The sequence below is a fragment of the Boleophthalmus pectinirostris genome, unplaced genomic scaffold (genome assembly GCF_026225935.1).
Source record: "Boleophthalmus pectinirostris isolate CB_2022bp ecotype Guang Dong unplaced genomic scaffold, ASM2622593v1 HiC_scaffold_6, whole genome shotgun sequence".
Lineage (NCBI taxonomy): Eukaryota > Metazoa > Chordata > Actinopteri > Gobiiformes > Gobiidae > Boleophthalmus > Boleophthalmus pectinirostris.
The window spans coordinates 10,157,368-10,179,585 of record NW_026571447.1 but is presented as its reverse complement, the minus strand read 5'-3'; the positions used below and the strand labels follow the sequence as shown (position 1 = coordinate 10,179,585).

Genomic DNA, 22,218 nt, shown 5'->3' with positions numbered 1-22,218 from the left:
CTGTCAGTCAGGTTCAAATTGCTATAATTTAAACATCTGAGCAAAATGTGTCTTTCATGACTACAGATATATCGTATAAGCGGCTCTTAAGGTTAAAATAGATCTGCGGCGTTCTGTCTGCATCTAGAAAGCAATTTGGTGTCTAATAATCAGGAGGTGTCTGCTTTCTAGTTGTTACAACAAAACTCTGCTCTGGTCTCTGAAAGTTGTGAAAAGCACTTATAAACCCATCGTGGTGAATAATTAGGTGGCTTGGAATGCATAGGGCAAGTGAGGAATAACTTTAGATCACTGCAAACCGTGAACTAATTCTGTTTTCATGTTTTTAAGATGATAAAAATCAGGTACCGTGACTTTACTTGAGTAGCTTGTATTATAAATGCAGCTATTTGTATCAGTGTGACTAGTAGCAGTCCAAAGTAAAAGTGGGTGGGTTGGCATAAGGTGGAAAGCAGCATAAGTACAAAGCTGCTAACACAATGTTCTTCTGAGCTCAGTCACCATTCAGATTCATGTGCTCTGCTGTTGTTTTGGATAAATGAATAAGATTGTTTGAGTTAGCATAGCTTTACAGTTTTGATAACTGTTTTTGTAATTACATTTCACTGTGATTTGTTGATTTGCAACCACTGATGGAAAGTAATAAAGTAAAAGTAGTAAAGTACTGTTTCTAGTCTGCTGAACAAAATTCTGCACAATTCTTTATCATAGTCGGTACATTTGAAACCTTATAAGAACTTAAAATATGTCCCAAATACTTTTACTTTCTAAGTACATTTTTAAATGGGTAAATGGTCACATTTTTCCACCTTCAAGGCACTCAAAGCGCTTTACAACTAGGAACCACTCACCCATTCACACACCAGTGTACGCAGACACTGTGGGCAAGGTGGGTTAAGTGTCTTGCCCAAGGACACAACGACAGCATTCATCTGTGGGAGCTGGAATCACACCAGCGAACCTGTGGGTCAGTGGATCTGACCGCTCAACCTGTGATGTTTATGTTGAGAGCTGGATTCGAACCGCTGACCTTCAGATCAGTGGGCGAATGCTCTACCAACTGAGCTACTGCCGCCCAGTACTTTAATACTTTTACTTAAGTAGGAAAAGGAGAAATTCAATTTGTCAAATAGACAATTTGGTCCAGTACATTTCATCGCTCATCCAAGTTGCTTCTTCAGTTCTGGTCAGATGCTGGTGGACACTTCCTCATATCGGCTTGGAGGGAGGACCTAACTACAGCGAAACTACTCTGAAACTAACACATCTACTTGTTTATATGAGAACAACTACGAGCTAACCACCGATAGAGTGGTAAGAAAGCTGGAGAAGGATAAAAGTTTAGCAGAGAAGAGAAATCATTTACGCTTTAACCTTAGATGTCGAATGTAAACAAGTAGATGTGTTAGTTTCAGAGTAGTTTCAGTGTAGTTAGCTCCTCCCTTCAGGCAGAAATGAAGAAGTGTCCACCAGCGTCTGACCAGAACTGAAGAAGCAGCTTAGATGAACTATGAAACATATTCAACCAAATAAACTTTGTCCAATTACTAAATTGAATTTCTCCTTTTGTCATGGATTCTACCTGGACGACTGTGGGATTTTACACACATCTTGAGTTTTACTTAAGTACATTATTTAACCTGATACTTTTACTTAAGTATTTTATTTTTGCTCTGGTATCTGTACTTTTTCTTAAAGGTGCATTGCACAACTTTTCTGGTGGAGGGTCTGTCACCTGCTTGTCTCTATGGAGATGTTATTGCTTTGCCTAAAATGTTCCGTGGTATGACATTAAACATATCCATCTAGCATTTAGTCATTACCAGTGTTTCTGTTGCTCAAAAATACCATGGTTTACTCTGTGAATAGGGCTGCTTTTCCACAGATCTGAGCTGTAGTCTATAGTTGTCTCCTTTGAGATAGATAGGTTTCATCTCTACTGTGGAACATTTCTAGACAGAGCAATAACATCTCTGTGGAGACAAGCAGGTAGCAGACTTCCGCCAGAAAAGTTGCGTAGTGTGCTTTTAAGTATCAAAATTGAATACTTCTTTCGCCACTGGTTAGCATAGCCTTACCATTTTTGTCACTGCTAGTTTGTTTTGCGAAAGGCTTTTTAAAATTACATTTCGCTCCGATTCAGTGACTCTTACTTCCACTGACAGTTAAGGAGATTTTGCAGCTGCGGATGAACTCGTTTAGGTAAAAAATCCACCAAAAAGGATCAGATGTATAAAAGGTAGATTTACACAGCACTTATCTCCATACACCAGCTGCTCTTTGTCTTGCAATCTGGTGTGGACAACAGGCATAATAACACATGTGGCTTTTATTTAGAAGAGGGCGTTTATCTCTGAGAGGGGGCTACAGAAGTCAATGGAGGCTCTGAGATTAGACAAAAGTGAGAAGGAGAATGCAGCAGAAGGCAGAGCAGAGAGGAGGCATCTGGACGAGGACACAAAAGAGCTCCAAAACAGGAAGGAAAAAATACAAAGATGGTAAAAATAGCAGGGTTTTATTTTGAAAGTGTAGATCTGCATTTGTTTATCTTCATTCTTGAGAAGTGGTCTGTTCTTCTGTGTGGAACTGCCACAGATAGATGAAATTTTGAGTCACCATTTAATCAAAGAGAGCCCAAGTTTTACGTTCATTTTTTATGCTCTGAGTCTCTCCTCTTTGCTCTTCGTGCTAAGTCACTTCCTCTCCAGACCACTATCACAACACAATTTTTATTTTTTTAGTATTTTGTATATTGGTGGAGCATTGTCGTGTGGGAACATGAGTGTCGTAGGCTTGTGAGCATACATGCATTCTGGATTTTGGACTTCCACTCATCGCACAATACATACTGGGAAGGGTCCTCCGAAAAAGTGAGCATCAAACTGCCATGTTTGATTTCCCAGTGGGATGCGTCTATTGACAAAGCTGAACTTTTCAAGTCTTTTGAACTATTTTGCTTTTGTTTCTGGTTCTGATATTGTCATATTTTAGTTATGAGATTCGGACATCATAATTGTGTGGTTGTTGGATGTCCTAACGGTGGAAAACGGCTTGAGAAACAGATTTGGAAGTTTGTGAACTCCATAAATGCAAAAGAGAATCAGATATGTGTGACTGAAAACCTCTGTTCAAATTGTTTCCCTTCCCAACGAAATTTAAAAATCGTAAAAGATAAAGGTGATGGGCAGTATTGATCCACAGGAAGGACCAAAAAGGAAACCTTTGACTGCCTAAGAAATCATCCCGAGTTTGTAGCAAACATTTTGCATGTGGAGTGCCATCAAAGCAAAATCCTGTTTATTAAGCGAGAGGAACAGAAGACAAACAGGCCGAGCTCGCACTTTCCTGTTCGACTGGCTTTACAGCAACATCACGTCTTGGTTGCTTTGCAGTGGAAGGTGTTTCTTGGCGAACAGCTGGTGCCTTTCGCTTTGGCATTGACTTTTTAAATCCGTAACCAAGGTTGAGCGAGGGATTGGGATTTTGCATTGTTGGCTCTCCACATACAATGTTTGCTGCAAATTCAGGATAATTTCTTAGGCAGTCAAAGGTTACCTTTTTTGTCCTTCCTGTGTATCAATACTGCCCATCGCCTTCGCCATTCACAATTTTTCAGTTCCGTTGGGAAGGGAACCAGTTTGAACAGAGGTTTGCAGTCACACAGATCTGATTCCCTTTTGAATTTATGGAATTCTCAAACTTCTGAAGCTCATGAAACTTCTGAAACTCACTCGTTTTCTGCTGTTAGGATCCAACAACCACACAATTACAATGTCTGAATTACAAAACTAAAATATGACAATATCAGAACCAGAAACAAAAGCGATATGGTTCAAAAGACTTGAAAAGATCGACTTTGACAATAGACGCATCTCACTGGGAAAACAATCATGGCGGTTTGATGCTCACTTTTTCAGAGGACCCTTCTGAGTATGCATTGCGGGATGACCGGAGGTCCGAAATTTGAGCTGCATGTATTGGAGAGACTCTTACAACTAACCGCAAGGAAGGTTTGAATGGGGCCCAGGAGAGATCAATAGATTACTGAAACATGTATGGATTATCTAAAACCTCTCAAAAACCGCACATTTTTGATGAGGGGACAACTTTATCACATGGGAGAAAGCTCAACAAAAATCAATTTTGCATAATACCCTGTCTTTCAGTAAAATTCTTTTGAAACTAAAGTAATTTGTACCTTAAATATTCATAACATAGTGAAAAATAAAATACGTCTTAAGCCAGTATACTTCCAAGAGCTTCTCAAGAGAGTCCTGAGTCATGATTGTCCCTCACAGCCTTGTTTGTTCCTCATACCAGAACAGAAGCATAAACCCAGTGCATTATGGGAACGTGTAATTAATGCATGCGCAGAGAGGTCCTAGGAGCCTTTAGGTCTGCAAATGGTCCCAGCTCAGTCCACAGGATACTCAGACCATCTCCACAAGTGCACTCCATCACAGAGCCTGCAGCAGCTCAATGGAAATCACATTAGTCACGAGAAGGCCATTTTAAGTGGTAAGGTAGGACGTAAACCAATTCTGACCGCTGTAGTGCGCGCTCCTATAATAGCTGTAATAGCTCTGGAGCAGGAAGGTTGACTGGCAGACAGAGAGGTCAATAATGGAATTTCCAGCAAATGGAATCAAATTTGAAGGAAACAAAGCAATGTGAAATGTGACGTATCAACAAAAAACAACAAGAAAAAAAATGAAATCAACAAAAGTATATTATTTTTTAATCAAACATAAATATCTAAATGGTCACATGTTTTAGCTGAAATGGTCATATTTGTATGGAGTATTGTCCATGTGTGGTGTGAGATGGATCTTAAAAGTTATTATAATACGCAAAATTGATTATTGAGAGCCATGTTATCCATTTTACCTCATCAAAAACAGACCTGGAGTTGTGTTTTGTTTTATTCATTCATTCATTTATTAAGCTGTCAACAACTCCAAAGCTTCAAATGCACCTTGTGAGGTCAGGAAGCTGCAGTTTTCACATTAGCAGCTTCCTTTTACCTTTAATTCTCTAGAGATTGGCAATTCCAGGTCTGAAATTATGCAAATGATTCTAATGAACGTGTATGGAGTTTAAAAACACAGTGGAGCACCTTTTATGTTACCACATTATGTCACCAAGTGTTTTCTATTTGAGAAATGAGTAGAAATATAAAGTAAAATTACCTGCTCTCAATTGTAGTAAAGTAAAAAGTAAAAATTTTTAAATGTACAGATGCTGAAGATTTCTACCTAAGTACTTTACTACTTTTACTTTGTTACATTCCATCACTGCACACAAATGAGGCCGTCTGATTGGTCCATCCTGATTTGATTTGTGTGTGTGTGTGTGTGTGTGTGTGCGTTCGTGTCAGATTTGATTCTATTTCAGATGCTATTACAAATCTGGATCATAGAAGCCCACTGTGTCGTGCCCTAATTGTACACACAGTATTTTAATGGAGACACAGTGGAGCCTTGTATGGTCCCACTGTTTGACACAAGGATATCCCACAATGCTTTGGGGTGTATAGACATATATATACAAATAGGTGGATCATGACCTTTTAAAAACAGTGATGGAACATTAAAATATATTATTATTATTATATTATTTTTGTAATTTTTGTATTATTATAAGTTTTTTGTAAGGCCTCCCCAAGTTACAGTAAGTACAAACATAAAAAGGTTATTGGCAAAATGACAATTACTGTCTGCTGTCTTATTGTACTCATATATCATTTTTCCCCACACCCTCTTTGCTGCCTGGTAATGAGGCAGAGATTGCAGACATTACCCACACGGACAGTGCTTTTAAACGCTACAGCAGTCACAGATTGGTAGAGATGTCATGACCGTATATGTACTTGTACTGTCCCACTCCAGCCTCCAGCAGCAAAGAACAGCCTGACCTGGACACATGCCCCCTCATTAACAATAGTACTGATGCTAAGATCGGGGGAAGATCTGGCCCATAGTGTGTGAAGTGAAGTCTTTATCATCTGATCACTTCCACAGGTTTATACATAGGCTAAGTCAAAATGATAAGATGACACAATCCACTTTTGTTTGTTTATTAGTTTCCACATCCACAGCTTCCACAGCTCTATACAGCAGGGGTCTCCCTGCAAACTACCTTTACAAAATGAAAACGAAAGCTACTCCTTTTAGCAGTTGCAAAAACTTGAGTACACATAAGAGCCATGACAAGCCTTAGATGGCTATAAAACATATACCATTGCCTATCTGTAGTGCACATTTAGGCATCTACATCATACATTACTGAAATTTTACTTATTTAGCACAATACACGGAATTCAGGAGTCCCTTGCCAAACTAATGCTATACAGAGTCTGAAAAACAAATGGAAGTGGCTTGTCACCTGCATGATTCCATGGAAATAGAAAGTTAAAACGATACTTCTCCATGGAGGTAGATGACTTTTATGTCATATTACAGAACATTGTAACCAAAAGGACAACATTTCCATGGAAACAAGCAGGATGAGGCCAGGCCAAATAAGAGGCAGGTTTGTAGAAATGTAAGCCTGCTCACAGCAAGGATGCATGTTTTATCTTTGTTTTTTAGTGCATTAAAAACATACAGCATTAATAATAATAATAATATAATAATAATAATAATAATAATAATAATAATAATAATAATAATAATTTTTGTTTAGTAATTTTGGTTTCGAAGTTACACAGTTTTAGCCAGGCTAGCGCCACCTAGTGCCTCCGCTCATTTCATTTCTCTCCAGTGACTAGGTCAGGAATCGGAATACACTAGACGGCCTGCAAGAACCCCGGAAGTGCAAGTTCAGGCACCAGCCAATCAGCAAAGAGCTATACATTCTGTGTTGGCAACGATTCCCAAGATCGAGGATTTAAAGCCAGAACAAAGAGAATGTTTGGTGAATTTTATCAAGAGGAAAGACATTATTGCCCATCTTCCTATGGGATTTGGGAAAAGCTTAATATAGCCCCGTTAGTGGTGCATTACATACGTCCCAACCAAATAGCAGTGTTTGGTTCAATAAAAAAAGTACCCGCTTACTGTCGAGAGAACGAATTCTAATACTGCGAGGTCAGGCTGCGAGGTTTCTACGAAGTGAAACCGGCTGATGAATTAGGCTAACACAATGTGGCTTTACGAATTGTCATGCTCATATGGTATAGTTTTGAATCAAACAAATACATTTAGTCCTGCCCTGTTATTCTTATTAGTCGTGTAATATGACTGCAGTAAAAGAGGCATCCTTGTGTAAACAGCACAGAGGTCAATAAAAGTGTTTAAAGTGGAGCACTGACAGAGGCATGTGCAAACACAGGTGTGTGTCCTTTGCGCACCACCTATTCACTACTGTGGGATTTACAGCTCAAACATCACAAAAGCCGCACAAACACAAAAGTATGAAGAGAGACAGAAGGACACAGGCTCTGGCCCCAAGGAACAATCACAGAACACACAAGGAATAGTGTGCAGTAAAGAAAATCTGAGAAGAGAGAGAAGAGTGATGAAGTGAGGGGGGTGAGAGAAAATAGACAAGAGCAAGAGGGAGAGGAGAGAGACAGAAAAGAGGTAAATGGTCACATTTTATCGGATCAAAGAACCACTCACCCATTCACACGCATATTCAGTGCACACAGACACTGGGGGTGAGGTGGGGGAAGTGTCTTGCCCAAGGACACAATAACAGCATTCACCAGAGGGAGCTGGGATTGCACTGCACTGGACAAACACTCTGCCAAGTGAGCTACTGTCACCCCCGAAAATAGACAAAGACAAGAGAAGGGGATAGAGAGAGAGAGAGAAAAGGGAGAGAAGACAAGAATGAGAAAGGGGCAGAGAGAAGAGAGAGAGAGAGACAGAGAAAAGCAATAGATACAAGTGCAGAGGAATAGAAGAAAGAGAGATGAAAGCGAGAAAATCGACAAGGACAAGAGAGGGAAAAAGAGAAGCAATAGAGAAAGACAGTGAGGAGAAAAGAGCAAGAAAATAGAGAAGGATAAGTAAGGAGGAGAGACAGAAATGAGAGAGAAGTGATAAAGAGAGTGAGAAAAGCAGAGAGAGAGAGAGAGAAAGAGAGAGAGAGAGTCAAGGACAACCAAGGGCAAACAGGGAGAAGAGATGCTGCTGGATAAGTGTCAGTTTATAGATTTCACAGGAGGATCTCATTGTTTTTTTTTAATAATACCATTCATCATATCTGGAGTAATTTTTCCATTCATTCATATAGGCCTATACCACATTATTTTATTTTTATGTTATAACTTATAAATTGTAAAGTAATCCTGTAGTAAAAAGTCACAATAAAGCCCTTCAACAGTCAACCAATCTAATATTTTATAATCCAGTTTCAGTATAAGTGAAATGTGATCAAATTTAAATCTGATGTGCACTTGAAGTACATTCTAGCTGAGGAAAAAAGTATTTGTTGAGGAGCCTGAGGACAGGGTTGTATTTCTTTGCTAAATTTTGTGGATGGACTGAAACTACAAAAGTATATACAGTATATGGCATAGAAAATCTGAGAGATAGCGCTCTGAAGGGGGAGTGGCTTAGTGCAGAGAGCAAAGAGGTCAGAGGACTCAAAGCATCAAAAATGAAAGGGAAACATTAATTAGATGTTTTCAGGGAAAACAGCATTTTCAAAACAATAAAAGGTAACAAAGTGATCTCAATATGTTTCGTGTTACAGTAAATATCCAAAAGAAGAAGTAACCCAATAAATATAATATAAATAAATATAACTTGGCCAGTCCTGATACTGTACCTCTGAGCCGTTTAAGAGTGGTGCACTGTAAACATATTGGAGTCTGTGTGACAGTCTGTGCTGGAGTTAAACAGGAGGAGCTCACACAGACAAAACAGTGGGAGACATGTGCTGGACACGGGCTTCAGGCCATCTCTGCTCTTCTGATCATTTTCTTATGGCTTTTTAACTAGATTTTGAAACACTGAAAAACACATTACGATTTTTAACACACTCTTATATAATCATTTGACATTTTGTTCATTGTAAGATGATTTAAAGTGGGACTAAACACTCAATCTGCTTTTATGTTACTAAACTGTGTATATGATGTTTGAATAGCATAATGTTTTGGTCATTTTTGTCGATTTCAGTGCAAACTAAGATAAACATACTGTAGGTAGTACTCTGTAAACCCAAATAAATTACCAGAACTCAAAATAATTGAAGCAATCGATTGCCTCAATTATTTTAAGTTGAAGAACTTAAAAGTTACATATTTGCAGTTAATATAACTCATAGCTTTCTGTTAAGGCAGCGCAGTTATTTTCAATTATTATGATTTAAAAATAAAATAATGTAAAATAAATATATAAAATAAAATCATAAAATTAAAAAATCAATTTAGTCGTATGTGCATTTCAGACCGTACTTTTGCCTCGATCAAATTATTATGTTGTGTAATTGCAATTTGTTTGTTATGATAGATTTTAGTAATTAATTGGTGAAGCACTTTGAAATTTATTTTAGCTTGTCCTGTAAATATTAAGTTTATTTTTAAATCATCCCTATTTGAAACAATAGCAATAACAGAACTTTATCATTCCCAGTGTTTAATTACTTAAATCTACTAAGTTGTACCTCATCTATGTTTTTCAGTTACACTCACTTATACCTACAATAGTTCCCTTTAATTAAAAAAAAAAATTTTTTTTTTTTTTTTAAAGTTAAAATTACTCAAAAAGAAGAACATGTTACATCAACTTGACATAATTAAGTTAGTATGACTATTTTTAAAACTTTGAGTATACACAACTTAATCTATTCAATTACTTTGAACATTCAGATTTACAGTAGAAACTGAAATTTTCTCGAACATAGGACAATGCAGAATAATTCAAACTCAAAGATGTTATTGCTTGGTCTGGAATGTTTTACAGTATGGTATTAGATTTTATCTTCACGGAGACCAAATCAGACCAAGTTATAGGTCAGATCTGTGGAGAGGAAACCCTGCTTCGCTGCTAGATTGCCTGTTTTTCTTGGTATTTTTGAGCTATAAAACCACATGTGATTGATTGAATAAATGTAAGGTAGAGCTTTTTAATCTCCTGTGCAACATTCTGGACAGAGCAATAACATATCTATAGAAACAAGCAGGTTACGGAACACCAACCAAAATCTACACAGCTTGTCTTTAAGGATTTCCAACTGGAATAACAGGACCAATTGAAGAAACATAGTCACCCATAAAGTATTCAGAATTGTCATGGAATTCAGTGCTGAAATCGCCTCTTCTTGTTTATTTAAGAGTGGATTGCATGAGCTTGTCTTTGAGGATTGAGTCTGATGAATTTGGCTGTAGATCTAGAGTCAAACGGGCAGAGCTGGCAGAGAACAGAGTGTGACCAGGCACAGTGGAAAAACTCTGTGTGGTGTCCAGGGAGAAGTCACAGAAGCTTGGCATTTCCCCAGGTTGTGTACGCCACCATCGTATGTGTGTGTGTGTGTGTGTTTTTGGTTCTCAAGACAGTTATCCAATCAGAAAGCAGAATAAGCCTCATAAGTATGTCCTTTGGGTTGCCAAATTTTACTAAATCCAGTTGGTTTGAACCTAAAAGAACTCTATCTGATCTGAATCCTCACTTCCTAAACCCCAGAACTTGCAGCCAATCTGGAATTCTGGAGTCTATCCATACTCTGAGAAAAACTCTATCTGCAGGTTAAGGCATTAGCAGCCTACAAACAATTTTACAGCCACACTTTACTCAGATCTGCTCCATGTTGTCACGTTTACTAACTATTTTTAATATTTATCAGGAAAACAATTCAAACTTGATCGAACACTGTGAAAATTAGATCTGTCTTGAGTATTTTATAGAAACTTCAGTGCTTGCATTTGATTACTTTTTGGTGTTAGTACAATATTTCTAGTTATAAATGAGCTATTCCACAATTTAATCAAGATGGAATGAAATAATATTCAGATTTTGTGGAATTTAATCTAATTCATAGTTTTAAAATCTTTAAAATCTTTAGTCTTTTTTTTTTTTTTAATCTCAAAGATACAAATAATTTCAAGAACATTTGCTCCTCCCCTATTGTAGAGCACAGTCTAGACTCATCCTCATTATTCCACTCATCTTTCCTGTTTTAATTACTGATATGTCCGAATAAAACGCAACAACCTGGACAGTCTGGATTACGTGCTTCATAATCCTGACCCCTCCACAGAGATTATGGTGGATTAGCATTTTGTCAGAGGGGACAGGGGCGGTCTTGGGTTGAGCAGTCCCAGTGCTGTCCACTCTCATGTCGTCTTTGTCTGTCTGTGCTGTCCTGTTCTGTCCATCTGAGCTTGTGTTTAACCATGTGTCAGCAGTGTCCTCCTAGTGCTGATGCTGCCCCCTCAGTTTATGTGTGATGATGCAATCTGCTTCAGTCCCTCCTGCTGCTGGCTCTGCCTCTTATCTCATTGTATTTATATCACAGGTGTCTTTGCTCCTTGTATTTGGGCAACACTGAGAGAAAATAAATAAAGATGTGTGTATTCATAATAATAAGAATCCATTCATCTTATATAGCACTTTTCCAGATGCTCTGTCACTTTACAATTCTATACATTATTCATTCACTCCATACTTGGTGATGGTAAACTACTATTGTATCTTCCTTGGGACACATATATCAATTTGGAATGGCTCTCACTGAAAGCGTTTGTGTGAATGTGGAATGTCATGGTGACTATTTGAATCTGATTGGTCACAACAGTGAAAAGCCAAAAAATCCAACTTTAGTTACTTCCAGTTGAAAGAAAAGCACAGACATCTTCCCTGTCCACAAAAACACAAAGCTCTTACTTTCTGCACATTTTTCACAAACAGAATAGTCTGTATTGATGCTAAAATTGTCTGTCAGCACCACCGTGTTTGTTTTGGTTTGTTGGGGCTGTTCGCCTTCTAGACAAACCTCAGAGCTGCTCTGTGATTGCTGCACTTGTCCACTAAACTGTACAGTGGAAGTATCTCAAGGTGGATTTGCCTGAATTTGTGAACTCAAATATCACAAGAATCCATTTTGCTGTGCAGCGTTTACCTCCATCTATGTCAGAGATGTCCAAACTTTTTTTTTTTTTTTTTAATCAAGGGCCACATACGTAAACACAGACGAAGCAGAGGGCCGATCGAGGGCCGAAGACTGGTGCTCAGTACAGTGAATAATTGAAATATGTGCATGTTTAACAAGTTAGAATGAGCCATCAGTCTTTATTCATGCTAAGATCCTTAAAACCACAAACTAAATATTAAATATTAACTTTATCAAGGCAGGGTTTCAAAAAACTTGCAGTAGAAAGTTAATTTTTAATTGATGCAAGGTAATTTGGGCCAATTCACCTGGAGGCCTGAGGGCCAAGAAAAATTTGTCTCAGGGCCGTATTTGGCCCACGGGCTGTAGTTTGGACATGCCTGATCTATGTGAGCCGTAGAAAGACCACTTTACATAGAAACTCCATAAACTCTGAACTTGAGGCTTTTAGACAGATCTTGAGCTCAGATCTTGTTTAGTTTAGTTTAGTGTTTAATTGGGAAACCAATCAGTGTGGAGGAAACTCACCCAGACATGGAGAGAACATGCAAACTCCTCACATACGGTAAATCCCCAACCATATTGCTATGAAGCAGCAATGCTAGAAACTCAGATACAAGTCTATTACATCTAACTGAAGATTTAAAACTAGATTAAGCCTTTTTAAATCCTAAATCCTCCCAATCCACTTCAAAGTCAAAAACACAGTGAGTCTTACTTAGATTTACTGTTTCTGTTTTCTGTCATTGTTATTTTAAATGACCTCTCGCTTGACCCGAGACAATCTCTTACCTAACCTCACGGCTGCACAGACTGTTTGGTCTGGTGCTGGTGTTGCTAATCTTACAGTTTGTCCGAATGTGTCTCTGTCTGACTTTGATTGACCTCTGTTCGCGTGTGGATTAGCGCTGACAGCTGCATCCTGCCATTAGCTCAAACACGCACTCACATCGATAAGAGACACCAACAGGCCAATTACAGACGCTGCAGCTGCACACTCAATGATCAGGGCTTTATTTAGAGGCTGATTGCACCTCCTCACATGGAAATGATGTTGCCTCAAGCTATAGGTCCTTGTGGTGGCTTAAAAGAAGGGAAACCAAGCCAGAAGAAAACCAAAGCTAAATTTTAAAAAGGTAGAAGCTGTATTCAAATCTAGGGTACAGTATAGGGTGACCAAATTCAAAACTCAGAACTGGGACACCGGGTTGGTAAAAATAAAATAGTGAAAAGAGCATGTAACATTGTTCAGTGGATCAGTCTGTGCATTGTTTTTTTGGGGTTTTTTTTGCATTATGGTCATTTTCAAGCACGTTTTTTGTATTTTAGTTAAACAAATGACAATATAATCCCCTCTTTACTGTTCGTACTTGTATAAAACCAGGACAAATGAATTGTTTTGGATTAATCTGCTTGGAAAGAGGACACAGGGCTTAAAACTAGGACTGTCCTGGGTCAATAGGAACGTCTAGTCACCATATTACACTATTTTTGGAGGGAATATTGTGGGGAGGCATAGAGGAGTGTGGAATTGCTGCTCTGATGTCTTGACTATTATCGAGTGCAGTCAGTAAAATGAATCACATATATCCTCATATTGATCACTTACAATTTTAAACTTTTAAAATCAAATAAAATGCATTTCAATATATAGATTTCTTGCAGACTTTTAATCATTGCCATTTAACACAACAAATTGTTAAAAACTCCACATGGTTAATCCGTGTCTCATTTGTTCATTTGTTTTTCAAAAATAAAACCAAAAATAAGAAAACAAAAAAACTACTATTTTCTTCATTATTTGAAAAAAACGGGATGATTTGTTTTTTTCAGTTTTCGATTTTGTGTTTAAATGAGTCCCTGCTTAGACTGCTGCCTCCGCAACCCGGCCCCGGATAAGCGGAAGAAAATGGAATGGAATGAATAATGGAAAAAACAAATAACGGCCTTTTCTTGTTTCGTGACTTAAACTGTGATTCCGGACTTTTGCGCCGCATACGGACTGAACCCAGACTAAACTGACAGATGATTATAGCTATGTTTGTGTGTTGAAATTAAAGGAGAACTGTATAACATTTTTACCTTATTAAACATATTTTTAAGTAATTGTGATGGTGAAATATGTATTTTAACTGGCTCTTTTTAAAATCTGGCAACATTATACGGTATATGTTTTATATGTGATTATACCTTGGTCAGATCTTTCTTGAAAATGAGACTCTTAATCTCAGTGGGACAATTTATTGTCCCATTGACAGTTGATCTTGAAAGTCATATAAATTGCAAAAATCTAAACTATATTTGGTACTCTTTTGGTTTAAAGACTTGAAATGACTTGAAGCTCAAAGCAGATGACTTGGACTTGACTTGGACTTAAGGGCCAGTTACTCGAGACTCGACTTGGACTTGCCTGTCTTTGACTTGGGACTTGACTCAGACTTGAGGTCAAAGACTTAAGACTTACTTGAGATTTGATAGACAACGACTTGGTCCCACCTCTGGCCTCTAGTGTGAATCATTTCTTTATTCCAAAGAAATAAGACTTAAAAGTACTGAATAATAGTCATTTTATTATGTAGTAAATTATGTAAAGGATCATGGCCTATGCAGTTCCTTTTTTTTTTTAAAAATACTTTTAAGTGAAAAACCTTGTGACCAGTCCACAATATTATTGTGAGAGTTTTGACAATACGATATCAAGATATTTCAGTTATTGTTACATCCCTACAGACCCCCATCCAAAAAGTTACACAAGGCACCGTTACTATATAAAAATTTAGTTATAATTTAGTCATATTTAGTTGTTATAGGCAAGACTTTTTTCATTTGGTATTAAAGATGTAACATTTTACATAACAGCTGACGACTCTAACTTCCATCTGAATTATGCAAAGTAAAAACTGCTTTGAGTGCTTGAATTCAATACATTATGAACACGGAATATGTTAGCGTTTTTAAATGTCATCCTGTGTCACTGCCTTTTGTTTTGCTCTGTCTCGTTTTGAATCCTCCTGAATGCATGTTTTTGTATTGTATGTATGCAGTACTTGCCTATAGTGATATTTCTTGCACAGTTAACCTTTTCCTCTCCCCCTCTCTTCTCTGCCTCTCCCTCTTTCTCTGTTGCAGCATCATCCCTTCTTTATTCAATCTAATTTGACTCCTTCTATATTTGTCTTTCTCTGTGTAACCCAGTATTTGAATTACTGCACTGGAATCAGCAGTAGTAGTCCAATAACGGTGTGAAAAACAATTGTGTATGTCTGTCTTCTCTCCCCTCCTCCATACAATTCAAAACTCTCCCAGTTGACTATGATTGGCTGAGACCGCCCATTGGACACACCCATGTTGAGGTGTGTGACTTCGCCCACTGCGATACCTGTATGTCATGATGGCATATATAGAGTCACGGTTCTATATATGAATTGAAATCTTGGAAACCAAAAAATTCAGAATGCAACTAAGATGAAATACAATGTAGATTAACTGCTCACTGCAACCTCTTTATTTCTGCTCGATTTCAACAACTGCCAAACTCACTTTAGGTTGTGTTCACGTGACATTCAAGAGTCAAGAATTCCAAATTGAGCTGGAGGTCAGGTGATTTTATTTGCAATTTTAATGTTTTGACCAAGTGTATGGGTAATATCCATAGACTGTATAAAGAAGTGAATCAGAGTGAAAGTAGCAGATTAAAAAGCAGTTTTTAAGACAATTGAAGGATTTTGAGCTGAGAAAAAGTTGTTCTAATACGTAAAAAAAAAAAAAAAAACTATAGTTACCCTGTCAACCATACACAGGCCGTTTGTGATTAAACTGCTCTCTATGGTAAAAAAAAAAAAAAAAATGTTAATCTTTCTGGCAAGAGGGATTTTTTTGTTGTTGTTGTAGTACCAATGAGTGGCCACTAGTTCAACTCGAGACAGCTTTAATAAGGCTACGTTCAGACTGCAGCCTGAAATGATCCAAATCCCATTTTTCGCCCCTATGCGACCTGTATCTGATCTTTTAAAGACAATCTGAATGACACAGATCAGATTTTTTTAAATGAGACCCAGGCCACTTGGATATGTGCTCCTAAAACTGATACATATCCGATCTTTTGACTTGCGACTTCAGTCTGAACGGCCAGGTCGCGTTCATCCCACCTACACGTCGGACTCTGAGTCGCGTCATTGGAGTGAACATGAGGTTAGCGAGTTAATTAATATTTTGGGGGATCACTGTATTCAGGCCAAGTTGGAGGGGTTTTATCGGAACCGGGCAGTTTTTGAAATGATTGCCAAAGAAATGGCCGAGAGCGGCTACAGGCGGTCCTGGCTCCAATATCAACAAAAAATAAAGAGCCTCCGAGCCAAATACAAGGAGGCTAAAGACTCAAACAAACAAAGCGGGAGTGGACGTGTAACCTGTCCATTTTACCAAGAACTGGACCGTGTTTTGGGAGACAAGCACAGAGTTTAGGCGACTTCCGTAAACACCAAGCACGCTCTCTGTGTGTGACTTCGTTGTGTCCTTCAACACTTTTGGGGCATTTAAAGTTCACACTGGAGATCACATACAAGTCGTATTTAATTGGAAATGTGAACAACCTCGCAAAAACATATTTCACAAAAAAAAAAATAAAATAAAATGTAGTGTAGTGTAGTTACCAACATTGTGCTCAACTACCAACTGTGATAAAACCCATTGAAGAGTGCATACGTATGAGCTGTTTGGAATCATCTTGAATTTGGCGCCTCATCTCTTCTATTCACATGTACCCAGTGCACTCAGAGTTGTGCGTCAGTGGGGAAATTATGAAAAGTGAAGTATAGTAGTAATAGTTGATTAGCCGAACATAATGGAATGCTACATTGACATGGAGACTGAAGAAACCTGGGTCATTTTCTAATTTTTCCCAGATTTTGTCAGACTTACTACCACGAACAGAACCGGAAGTTTTCATTGCATGTTTCCGAACGTCTTCCTTGTTTGTGACGTAAGAGAGAATAGTTCCAGCCAAATGAAGCTAATTGAAGCAAGCAGTTATAGTGACTAATTTGGAGCCAAAATCCATATTTAAAATGCAAGCGTGTGCATCATAGCAACCAAAACACCAATCCAGAGCGAGTTGAGTGTGCTGAAAACACATGCCCATTCTCTTAGCTTAGTAACGCTGTCAATCAAACCTGTTGCTAGTCCTCATGGGGGCAACTTCTGGGAAAAAAGCCGTCTGTTATTAACGTTCATATCTTGATTTATGAACAAAACAGTGAAATAAAAACACAAGGATCATGTAGAGAAGGTTAATATGAACATTTTAAGATCAAAATGACGAAGCTCAAAGCAGCAGTTACAGAGAGAAAAGTGGTGTTTTTTCAGTAGAAAGAGAATGGGAGCCAGAGTCGATGGAGCTAAATGGCGCCCGTGCTCACTTCCTATTTGGAACAAGGTGACTTGCGGGCCAGCTATGCCCATTATATATACAGTCTATGGTATATACACATAAAACTAAAAACATATTTCTAAAAAGTGGTTCTATTTTTCAAAAAACAGTGGTACAATTGTGCATCAAAACAAAATCGATTCGTTTTAACATTTGAGTATGTTCTGTCCCCTGCCCTCCACCTGAAATTCTAACATTAAATCCTAGAATGCAGTGAACGCAACCTACTGTATCACCAAAAACTAAATCCGAACTCAACCAACAAAACAATTGAAATTACGAGCGGAAATAAACTTGCATGTAACGAGCAATACTAGAACGCACGCAACATTAACGCCAGTGTGGTCGACTATTAGCGGACGATTGCCTGCAAATGCTGAATGCAAAAAAAAAAAAAAAAAACATCACCAGAGCTAAGCGACCATCCTTTGAATCAAAACGGATGGGGGAAGTATCTCAGGATGAATTATGTGTCTAATCTTGTGTGTTTGATTTTTGTGTAGTGTGGAAGTGCCATGGGGCGTGCGTGGAGGTGGATTCGGACACAGAAGCGGTCGCCCATGAGGGCTTTAAACTGGGCTGTATCTCCTGTAAGGTGAGAGGGGAGGTGCCCGCTGTGGCCTCTGTGGACTGGTACTTCATGGCAAAAGACGAGACAGAATACTCCCTGGTAAGTACAAAGTATATATTGTCCTATAGTATATACAGTAGAAGTAAATTTACAGTGATTAAGAGGTCCATTTTATGCTATTTTCTGATCTATGTAATAATGTTGTTTCCTCATCACAAACATACCTGGAGTTGTGTTTTGTTTCATACACGTGTTTAACACACAAATCCTGCATATTTAAAGTTCTTCTCTCAAACAGAAAACCCTCTGTTCCATCTTGTGATGGTAATAAATATTTTCATGAATACTTTTGATAATCATTAAATTGTGGGATGTTTCATTGTATTTTTATCTATGTTTGAATCGACTGTATTTAATCTAAGGCAGGGGTGTGAAATTCAAATTCACAGAGGGCCAAAATTAAAAACTGGGTTTAAGTTGTGGGTCAAACTAAATATTTACTGCATTTTTTCTCTTCTTTTGAGATATGTAATGTTAAACCTTTTCTTATTAAAATAAATGTTTAATAATAGTTTTGCTTAAGCATTGAATCCAGAACAAGCATAATATAAAATAATAACAACATTTTAAATAAATAATGTCTGTAGCCGGTGGACCAGCTCTAATACATACTTAATATGATCTCGCAGGCCAAATATAATTATATTGCAGGCCAAATTTGGCCCCTGGGCCTGATCTGAGGTGTGAAAAAGGTGTGAAAAAGTAGTTTAGTAATGCAGAGCTATAATGTTCAATTTTAATGTATTCATAAGGTGGAGGCTTTAATATAAGCCCTTTTGGGAGTTTTTTGCCTCTTCCAGCCCCTACATTTCATCCAGTGTGCTTTTTTTATATATGCTATATATATTTATATAAGTTATATATGTACAAAAAAACAAACAAACAAACAAACAAAAACTCCATGCACGTTCACTAGAATCATTTGAATGATTTCAGCCCTGGAATTGCCCATTTCTACTGAAAAAAGGTAAAAGGTAGCTGTTAACTTGACATAACAAGAGCATTTTGAGTGCTGGAGATGTAGACAGAGGATTACTGAAACATGTGTGAACAAAACACAGCTAGGTATGTTTTTGAGGAGGTAACAACATTATAACATGGCTTCAGGCTCACAAGAAATTTTTTTTGTGTAATAGAGGACCTTTAACAATTCATTGTGTGGTCAGTAAGACGAGCAAGCACAGCTGTTTGAGTTTGACCTGAGAGAGGAAGTGGTGTCCAGACTGTTGATCCTCTGTATACATGTTGAACTGCCTGCAGTATAAAGGATACATTAAGTTATTTGACTGATTGAAAAATAGAAAGCATTAATGACACTAGGCTGTATGATTAAGGAAATCCTCCCAGACTGCCTGTATGAGCTCCACTTATGAAAAACGCATATGCCAAAATGAGAAAGGAGATAAGGAAGTACATTTTTCACACCTGGTTTGTACACTTCCAAGGCTAATAACTGTTATACCGCTGAAAGTCAGAAAAGACCATCACACCAAAATATAATGGTTGGATATAGAACTTTTCAAAAATCACTGATAGCCCTCTCCACCAGAGTGACACTGAAATTTTGCAAATGAGAAGATGCTAAATAAAAATTTAACACACAAATCCTGCATATCTTGGCTGTGTTTTTTCTCAAATGGAAAACATCCACTTTGCGATGTCATGTGGTAATACAGGAAGTGCTCCGTTGTGTTTTAAACTCCATACACCTTCACTAAAATCATTTGGATAATGTCAGCCCTGGAATTTCCCATCTTTACAAAACAAAAGGTAAAAGGAGCTGTTAATTTGAAAACTACTACTTCATAACATCAAAGGTGGAAGAGATGTAGAATGATGAGATGGAAATGTAGAGAGACTAATAATAAAGGTATGTGAATGAAACAAAATACAACTCCAGGTATGTTTTTGTTGAGGTAAGAGCATTTAACACGGTTTAAAAGTCATATTTGCGTACTATAGGACCTGTAATGTAAATAACACGAGACACAGTGTTATATAACATGTTCTCAGTCAGGCTGCAGTTTCTCACCACTGAAAGCTCTTGTGCATATTTCATGACGTGGTTTTAGCGTTTGTGTCTGCAGCTCTGGCATACCTAAGCAGTCCTCCTCCGCCGCGCATGGACCATTAGCCCAAAGACACTATTAGCTTCCCATTATAAAAGTGTGCGCGCGCTAAGCTAATTCTCCAGGAGGCCAGAGGTCCCAGTGCAAAAGCAGATAGTGCAAAGTGCTCCCGTGGAGACAAATGGGCTTTTCCTCCAATTCAGATAATGTACACTGACACCTAATGGAGAGAGAGCTACATGACAGATGTGGACATTTCAGCAATTATAGAATCATGTGATCAACTTTTACTAAGAAAGAAAAGTCCTTAAAGCTCCTAGATTACACACAATGGATTTTTCTGAGCTTTAAGATACGTTATAATGCTGTTATCTCATCAAAAACAGACCTGGAGTTGTGTTTTGTTTCATTCACTCATGTCTGAGTAACCCTGATTTATTAGTCTTAATCTCCAAAACTCATATGCTCCAGCTTTCAGTTTAACAGCTAATACTTTTGTTCAGTAGAGAATGACAATCTCCAGGACTGAAACTATACAAATGGTTTTAGAGGAGGGGTATGGAGTTTAAAAACACAGTGTAGCACTTCTGTTTTACCATATGACACTTGACAGTTTTCAGTTTGAGAGAACTCAGCCTAAATATGCAGAATTTTAGATATGTGTTCATATTTGAAGGAGCAGTTCAAGAAACACAAATGTTCAGATCATTTCATATTACCAAGCTTTTGTCACTTGTACACTTACAGGCATTTGGACTATAAACTCTTCTACAAACTTTTTATTTACTAGTATTGTCTAGTTTAGTTCATAGTCCAGGTAATGATTTTGATGGTTAAAATACAACTATGATTATTTTTTATAGTCAACTAACCACAATTATTCAATTGAATCATTGGAGCCATAACTTTGAGATCACACTTCTCTTTACACTTTATTACCAGCTTTAAAACAAAATAAAAATAAAAAATTACTGTTTACCTTACAGTTGTATTCGTATGAGTCAAAAATGGGCATGGTCATTGACCAGAGGTTCTATGATCGTCTGGAGTGGTACGGAAGCAAAGACACTCTTGACCTTCAGGACGGCTCCATTTACATCGTCAACGTGACCTACAATGACACAGGCACATACCGCTGTGTGTTCCAGAGGACTCTGATCTACCCCAACCACGAGCACCAGGCCAACGCCAGCAAGACTGTACACCTGCACGTGGTGCACAAATGTAAGTGGAGTTCTTCATAGAGGTAGATCAGTTTTATGCCATACTGCAGAAAATTATAGCCAAAAGAACAGCAGTTACATGGAAACAAGCAGGAGGAGGCCTTCCTCCAAGCCAAGTAGGATTCAGGTTTGTGGAGATGCAAGCCTGCTCAGAGTAGAACAGATGTTTTTCAGTTTCAGGCACTCTTATTTTTATTTTCTACTTTTTGGCCAAAAAGTTACATACTGTGGTTTAACATCTCATAATTACTATAATTATACACATAAAAAAACAGGAAGTTCAAGTTCAGTTCAAATGATCATCATCAAACCTCTCCCTGTACGTCCTGTGCTCTGTTGCCGCAGTGACCAGAGGAATGGCGTCCATCTTGTCCGAGGTCATGATGTACGTGTCCATCATTGGGCTGCAGTTCTGGCTCTTGGTGGAGATGATCTACTGTTACCGGAAGATCGCCGCCGCTGGAGAGGAGGCCCTGAGAGAGAGCGCGTGAGTACAGAGTTACTTGAAAAAAAATAAATAAATTACTCAAATAGGAGTAAAAGTACGTAGTCCAAAGAGTACTGCAATTTCTTTAAAAAGTTACTCAAGAACATTTTATGAGTACTACTCATCTCTGCCTGTGCATGGACAGAATGACATCTTCTTTCTTCCAAAAACTGAACTTGTCTTGGCTGTCTCTCCTGACCTTCTCCTCTCCCCTCCTCTCTTCTCTCCTCTCTTTTCTTCTCTTCCTCAGGGCTGAGTATTTAGCTATTGCGTCGGAAAGTAAGGATAACTGTGCAGGGGAGCAGGAGGCAGAATAG

The 22,218-nt window shown here is 38.1% G+C and overlaps 1 protein-coding gene across 1 annotated transcript; it reads left to right on the top strand.

Moving 5' to 3' along the window:
* Window positions 1-14,622: 14,622 nt before the first annotated feature.
* On the top strand, window positions 14,623-22,218 carry scn1ba (sodium channel, voltage-gated, type I, beta a; the record flags this gene model as incomplete). Its single annotated transcript, XM_055163438.1, has 5 exons — window positions 14,623-14,650; window positions 17,995-18,161; window positions 21,178-21,415; window positions 21,760-21,901; window positions 22,152-22,218. Coding segments are annotated over 5 exons (642 nt in total), but the record flags the coding sequence as incomplete, so codon positions are not given.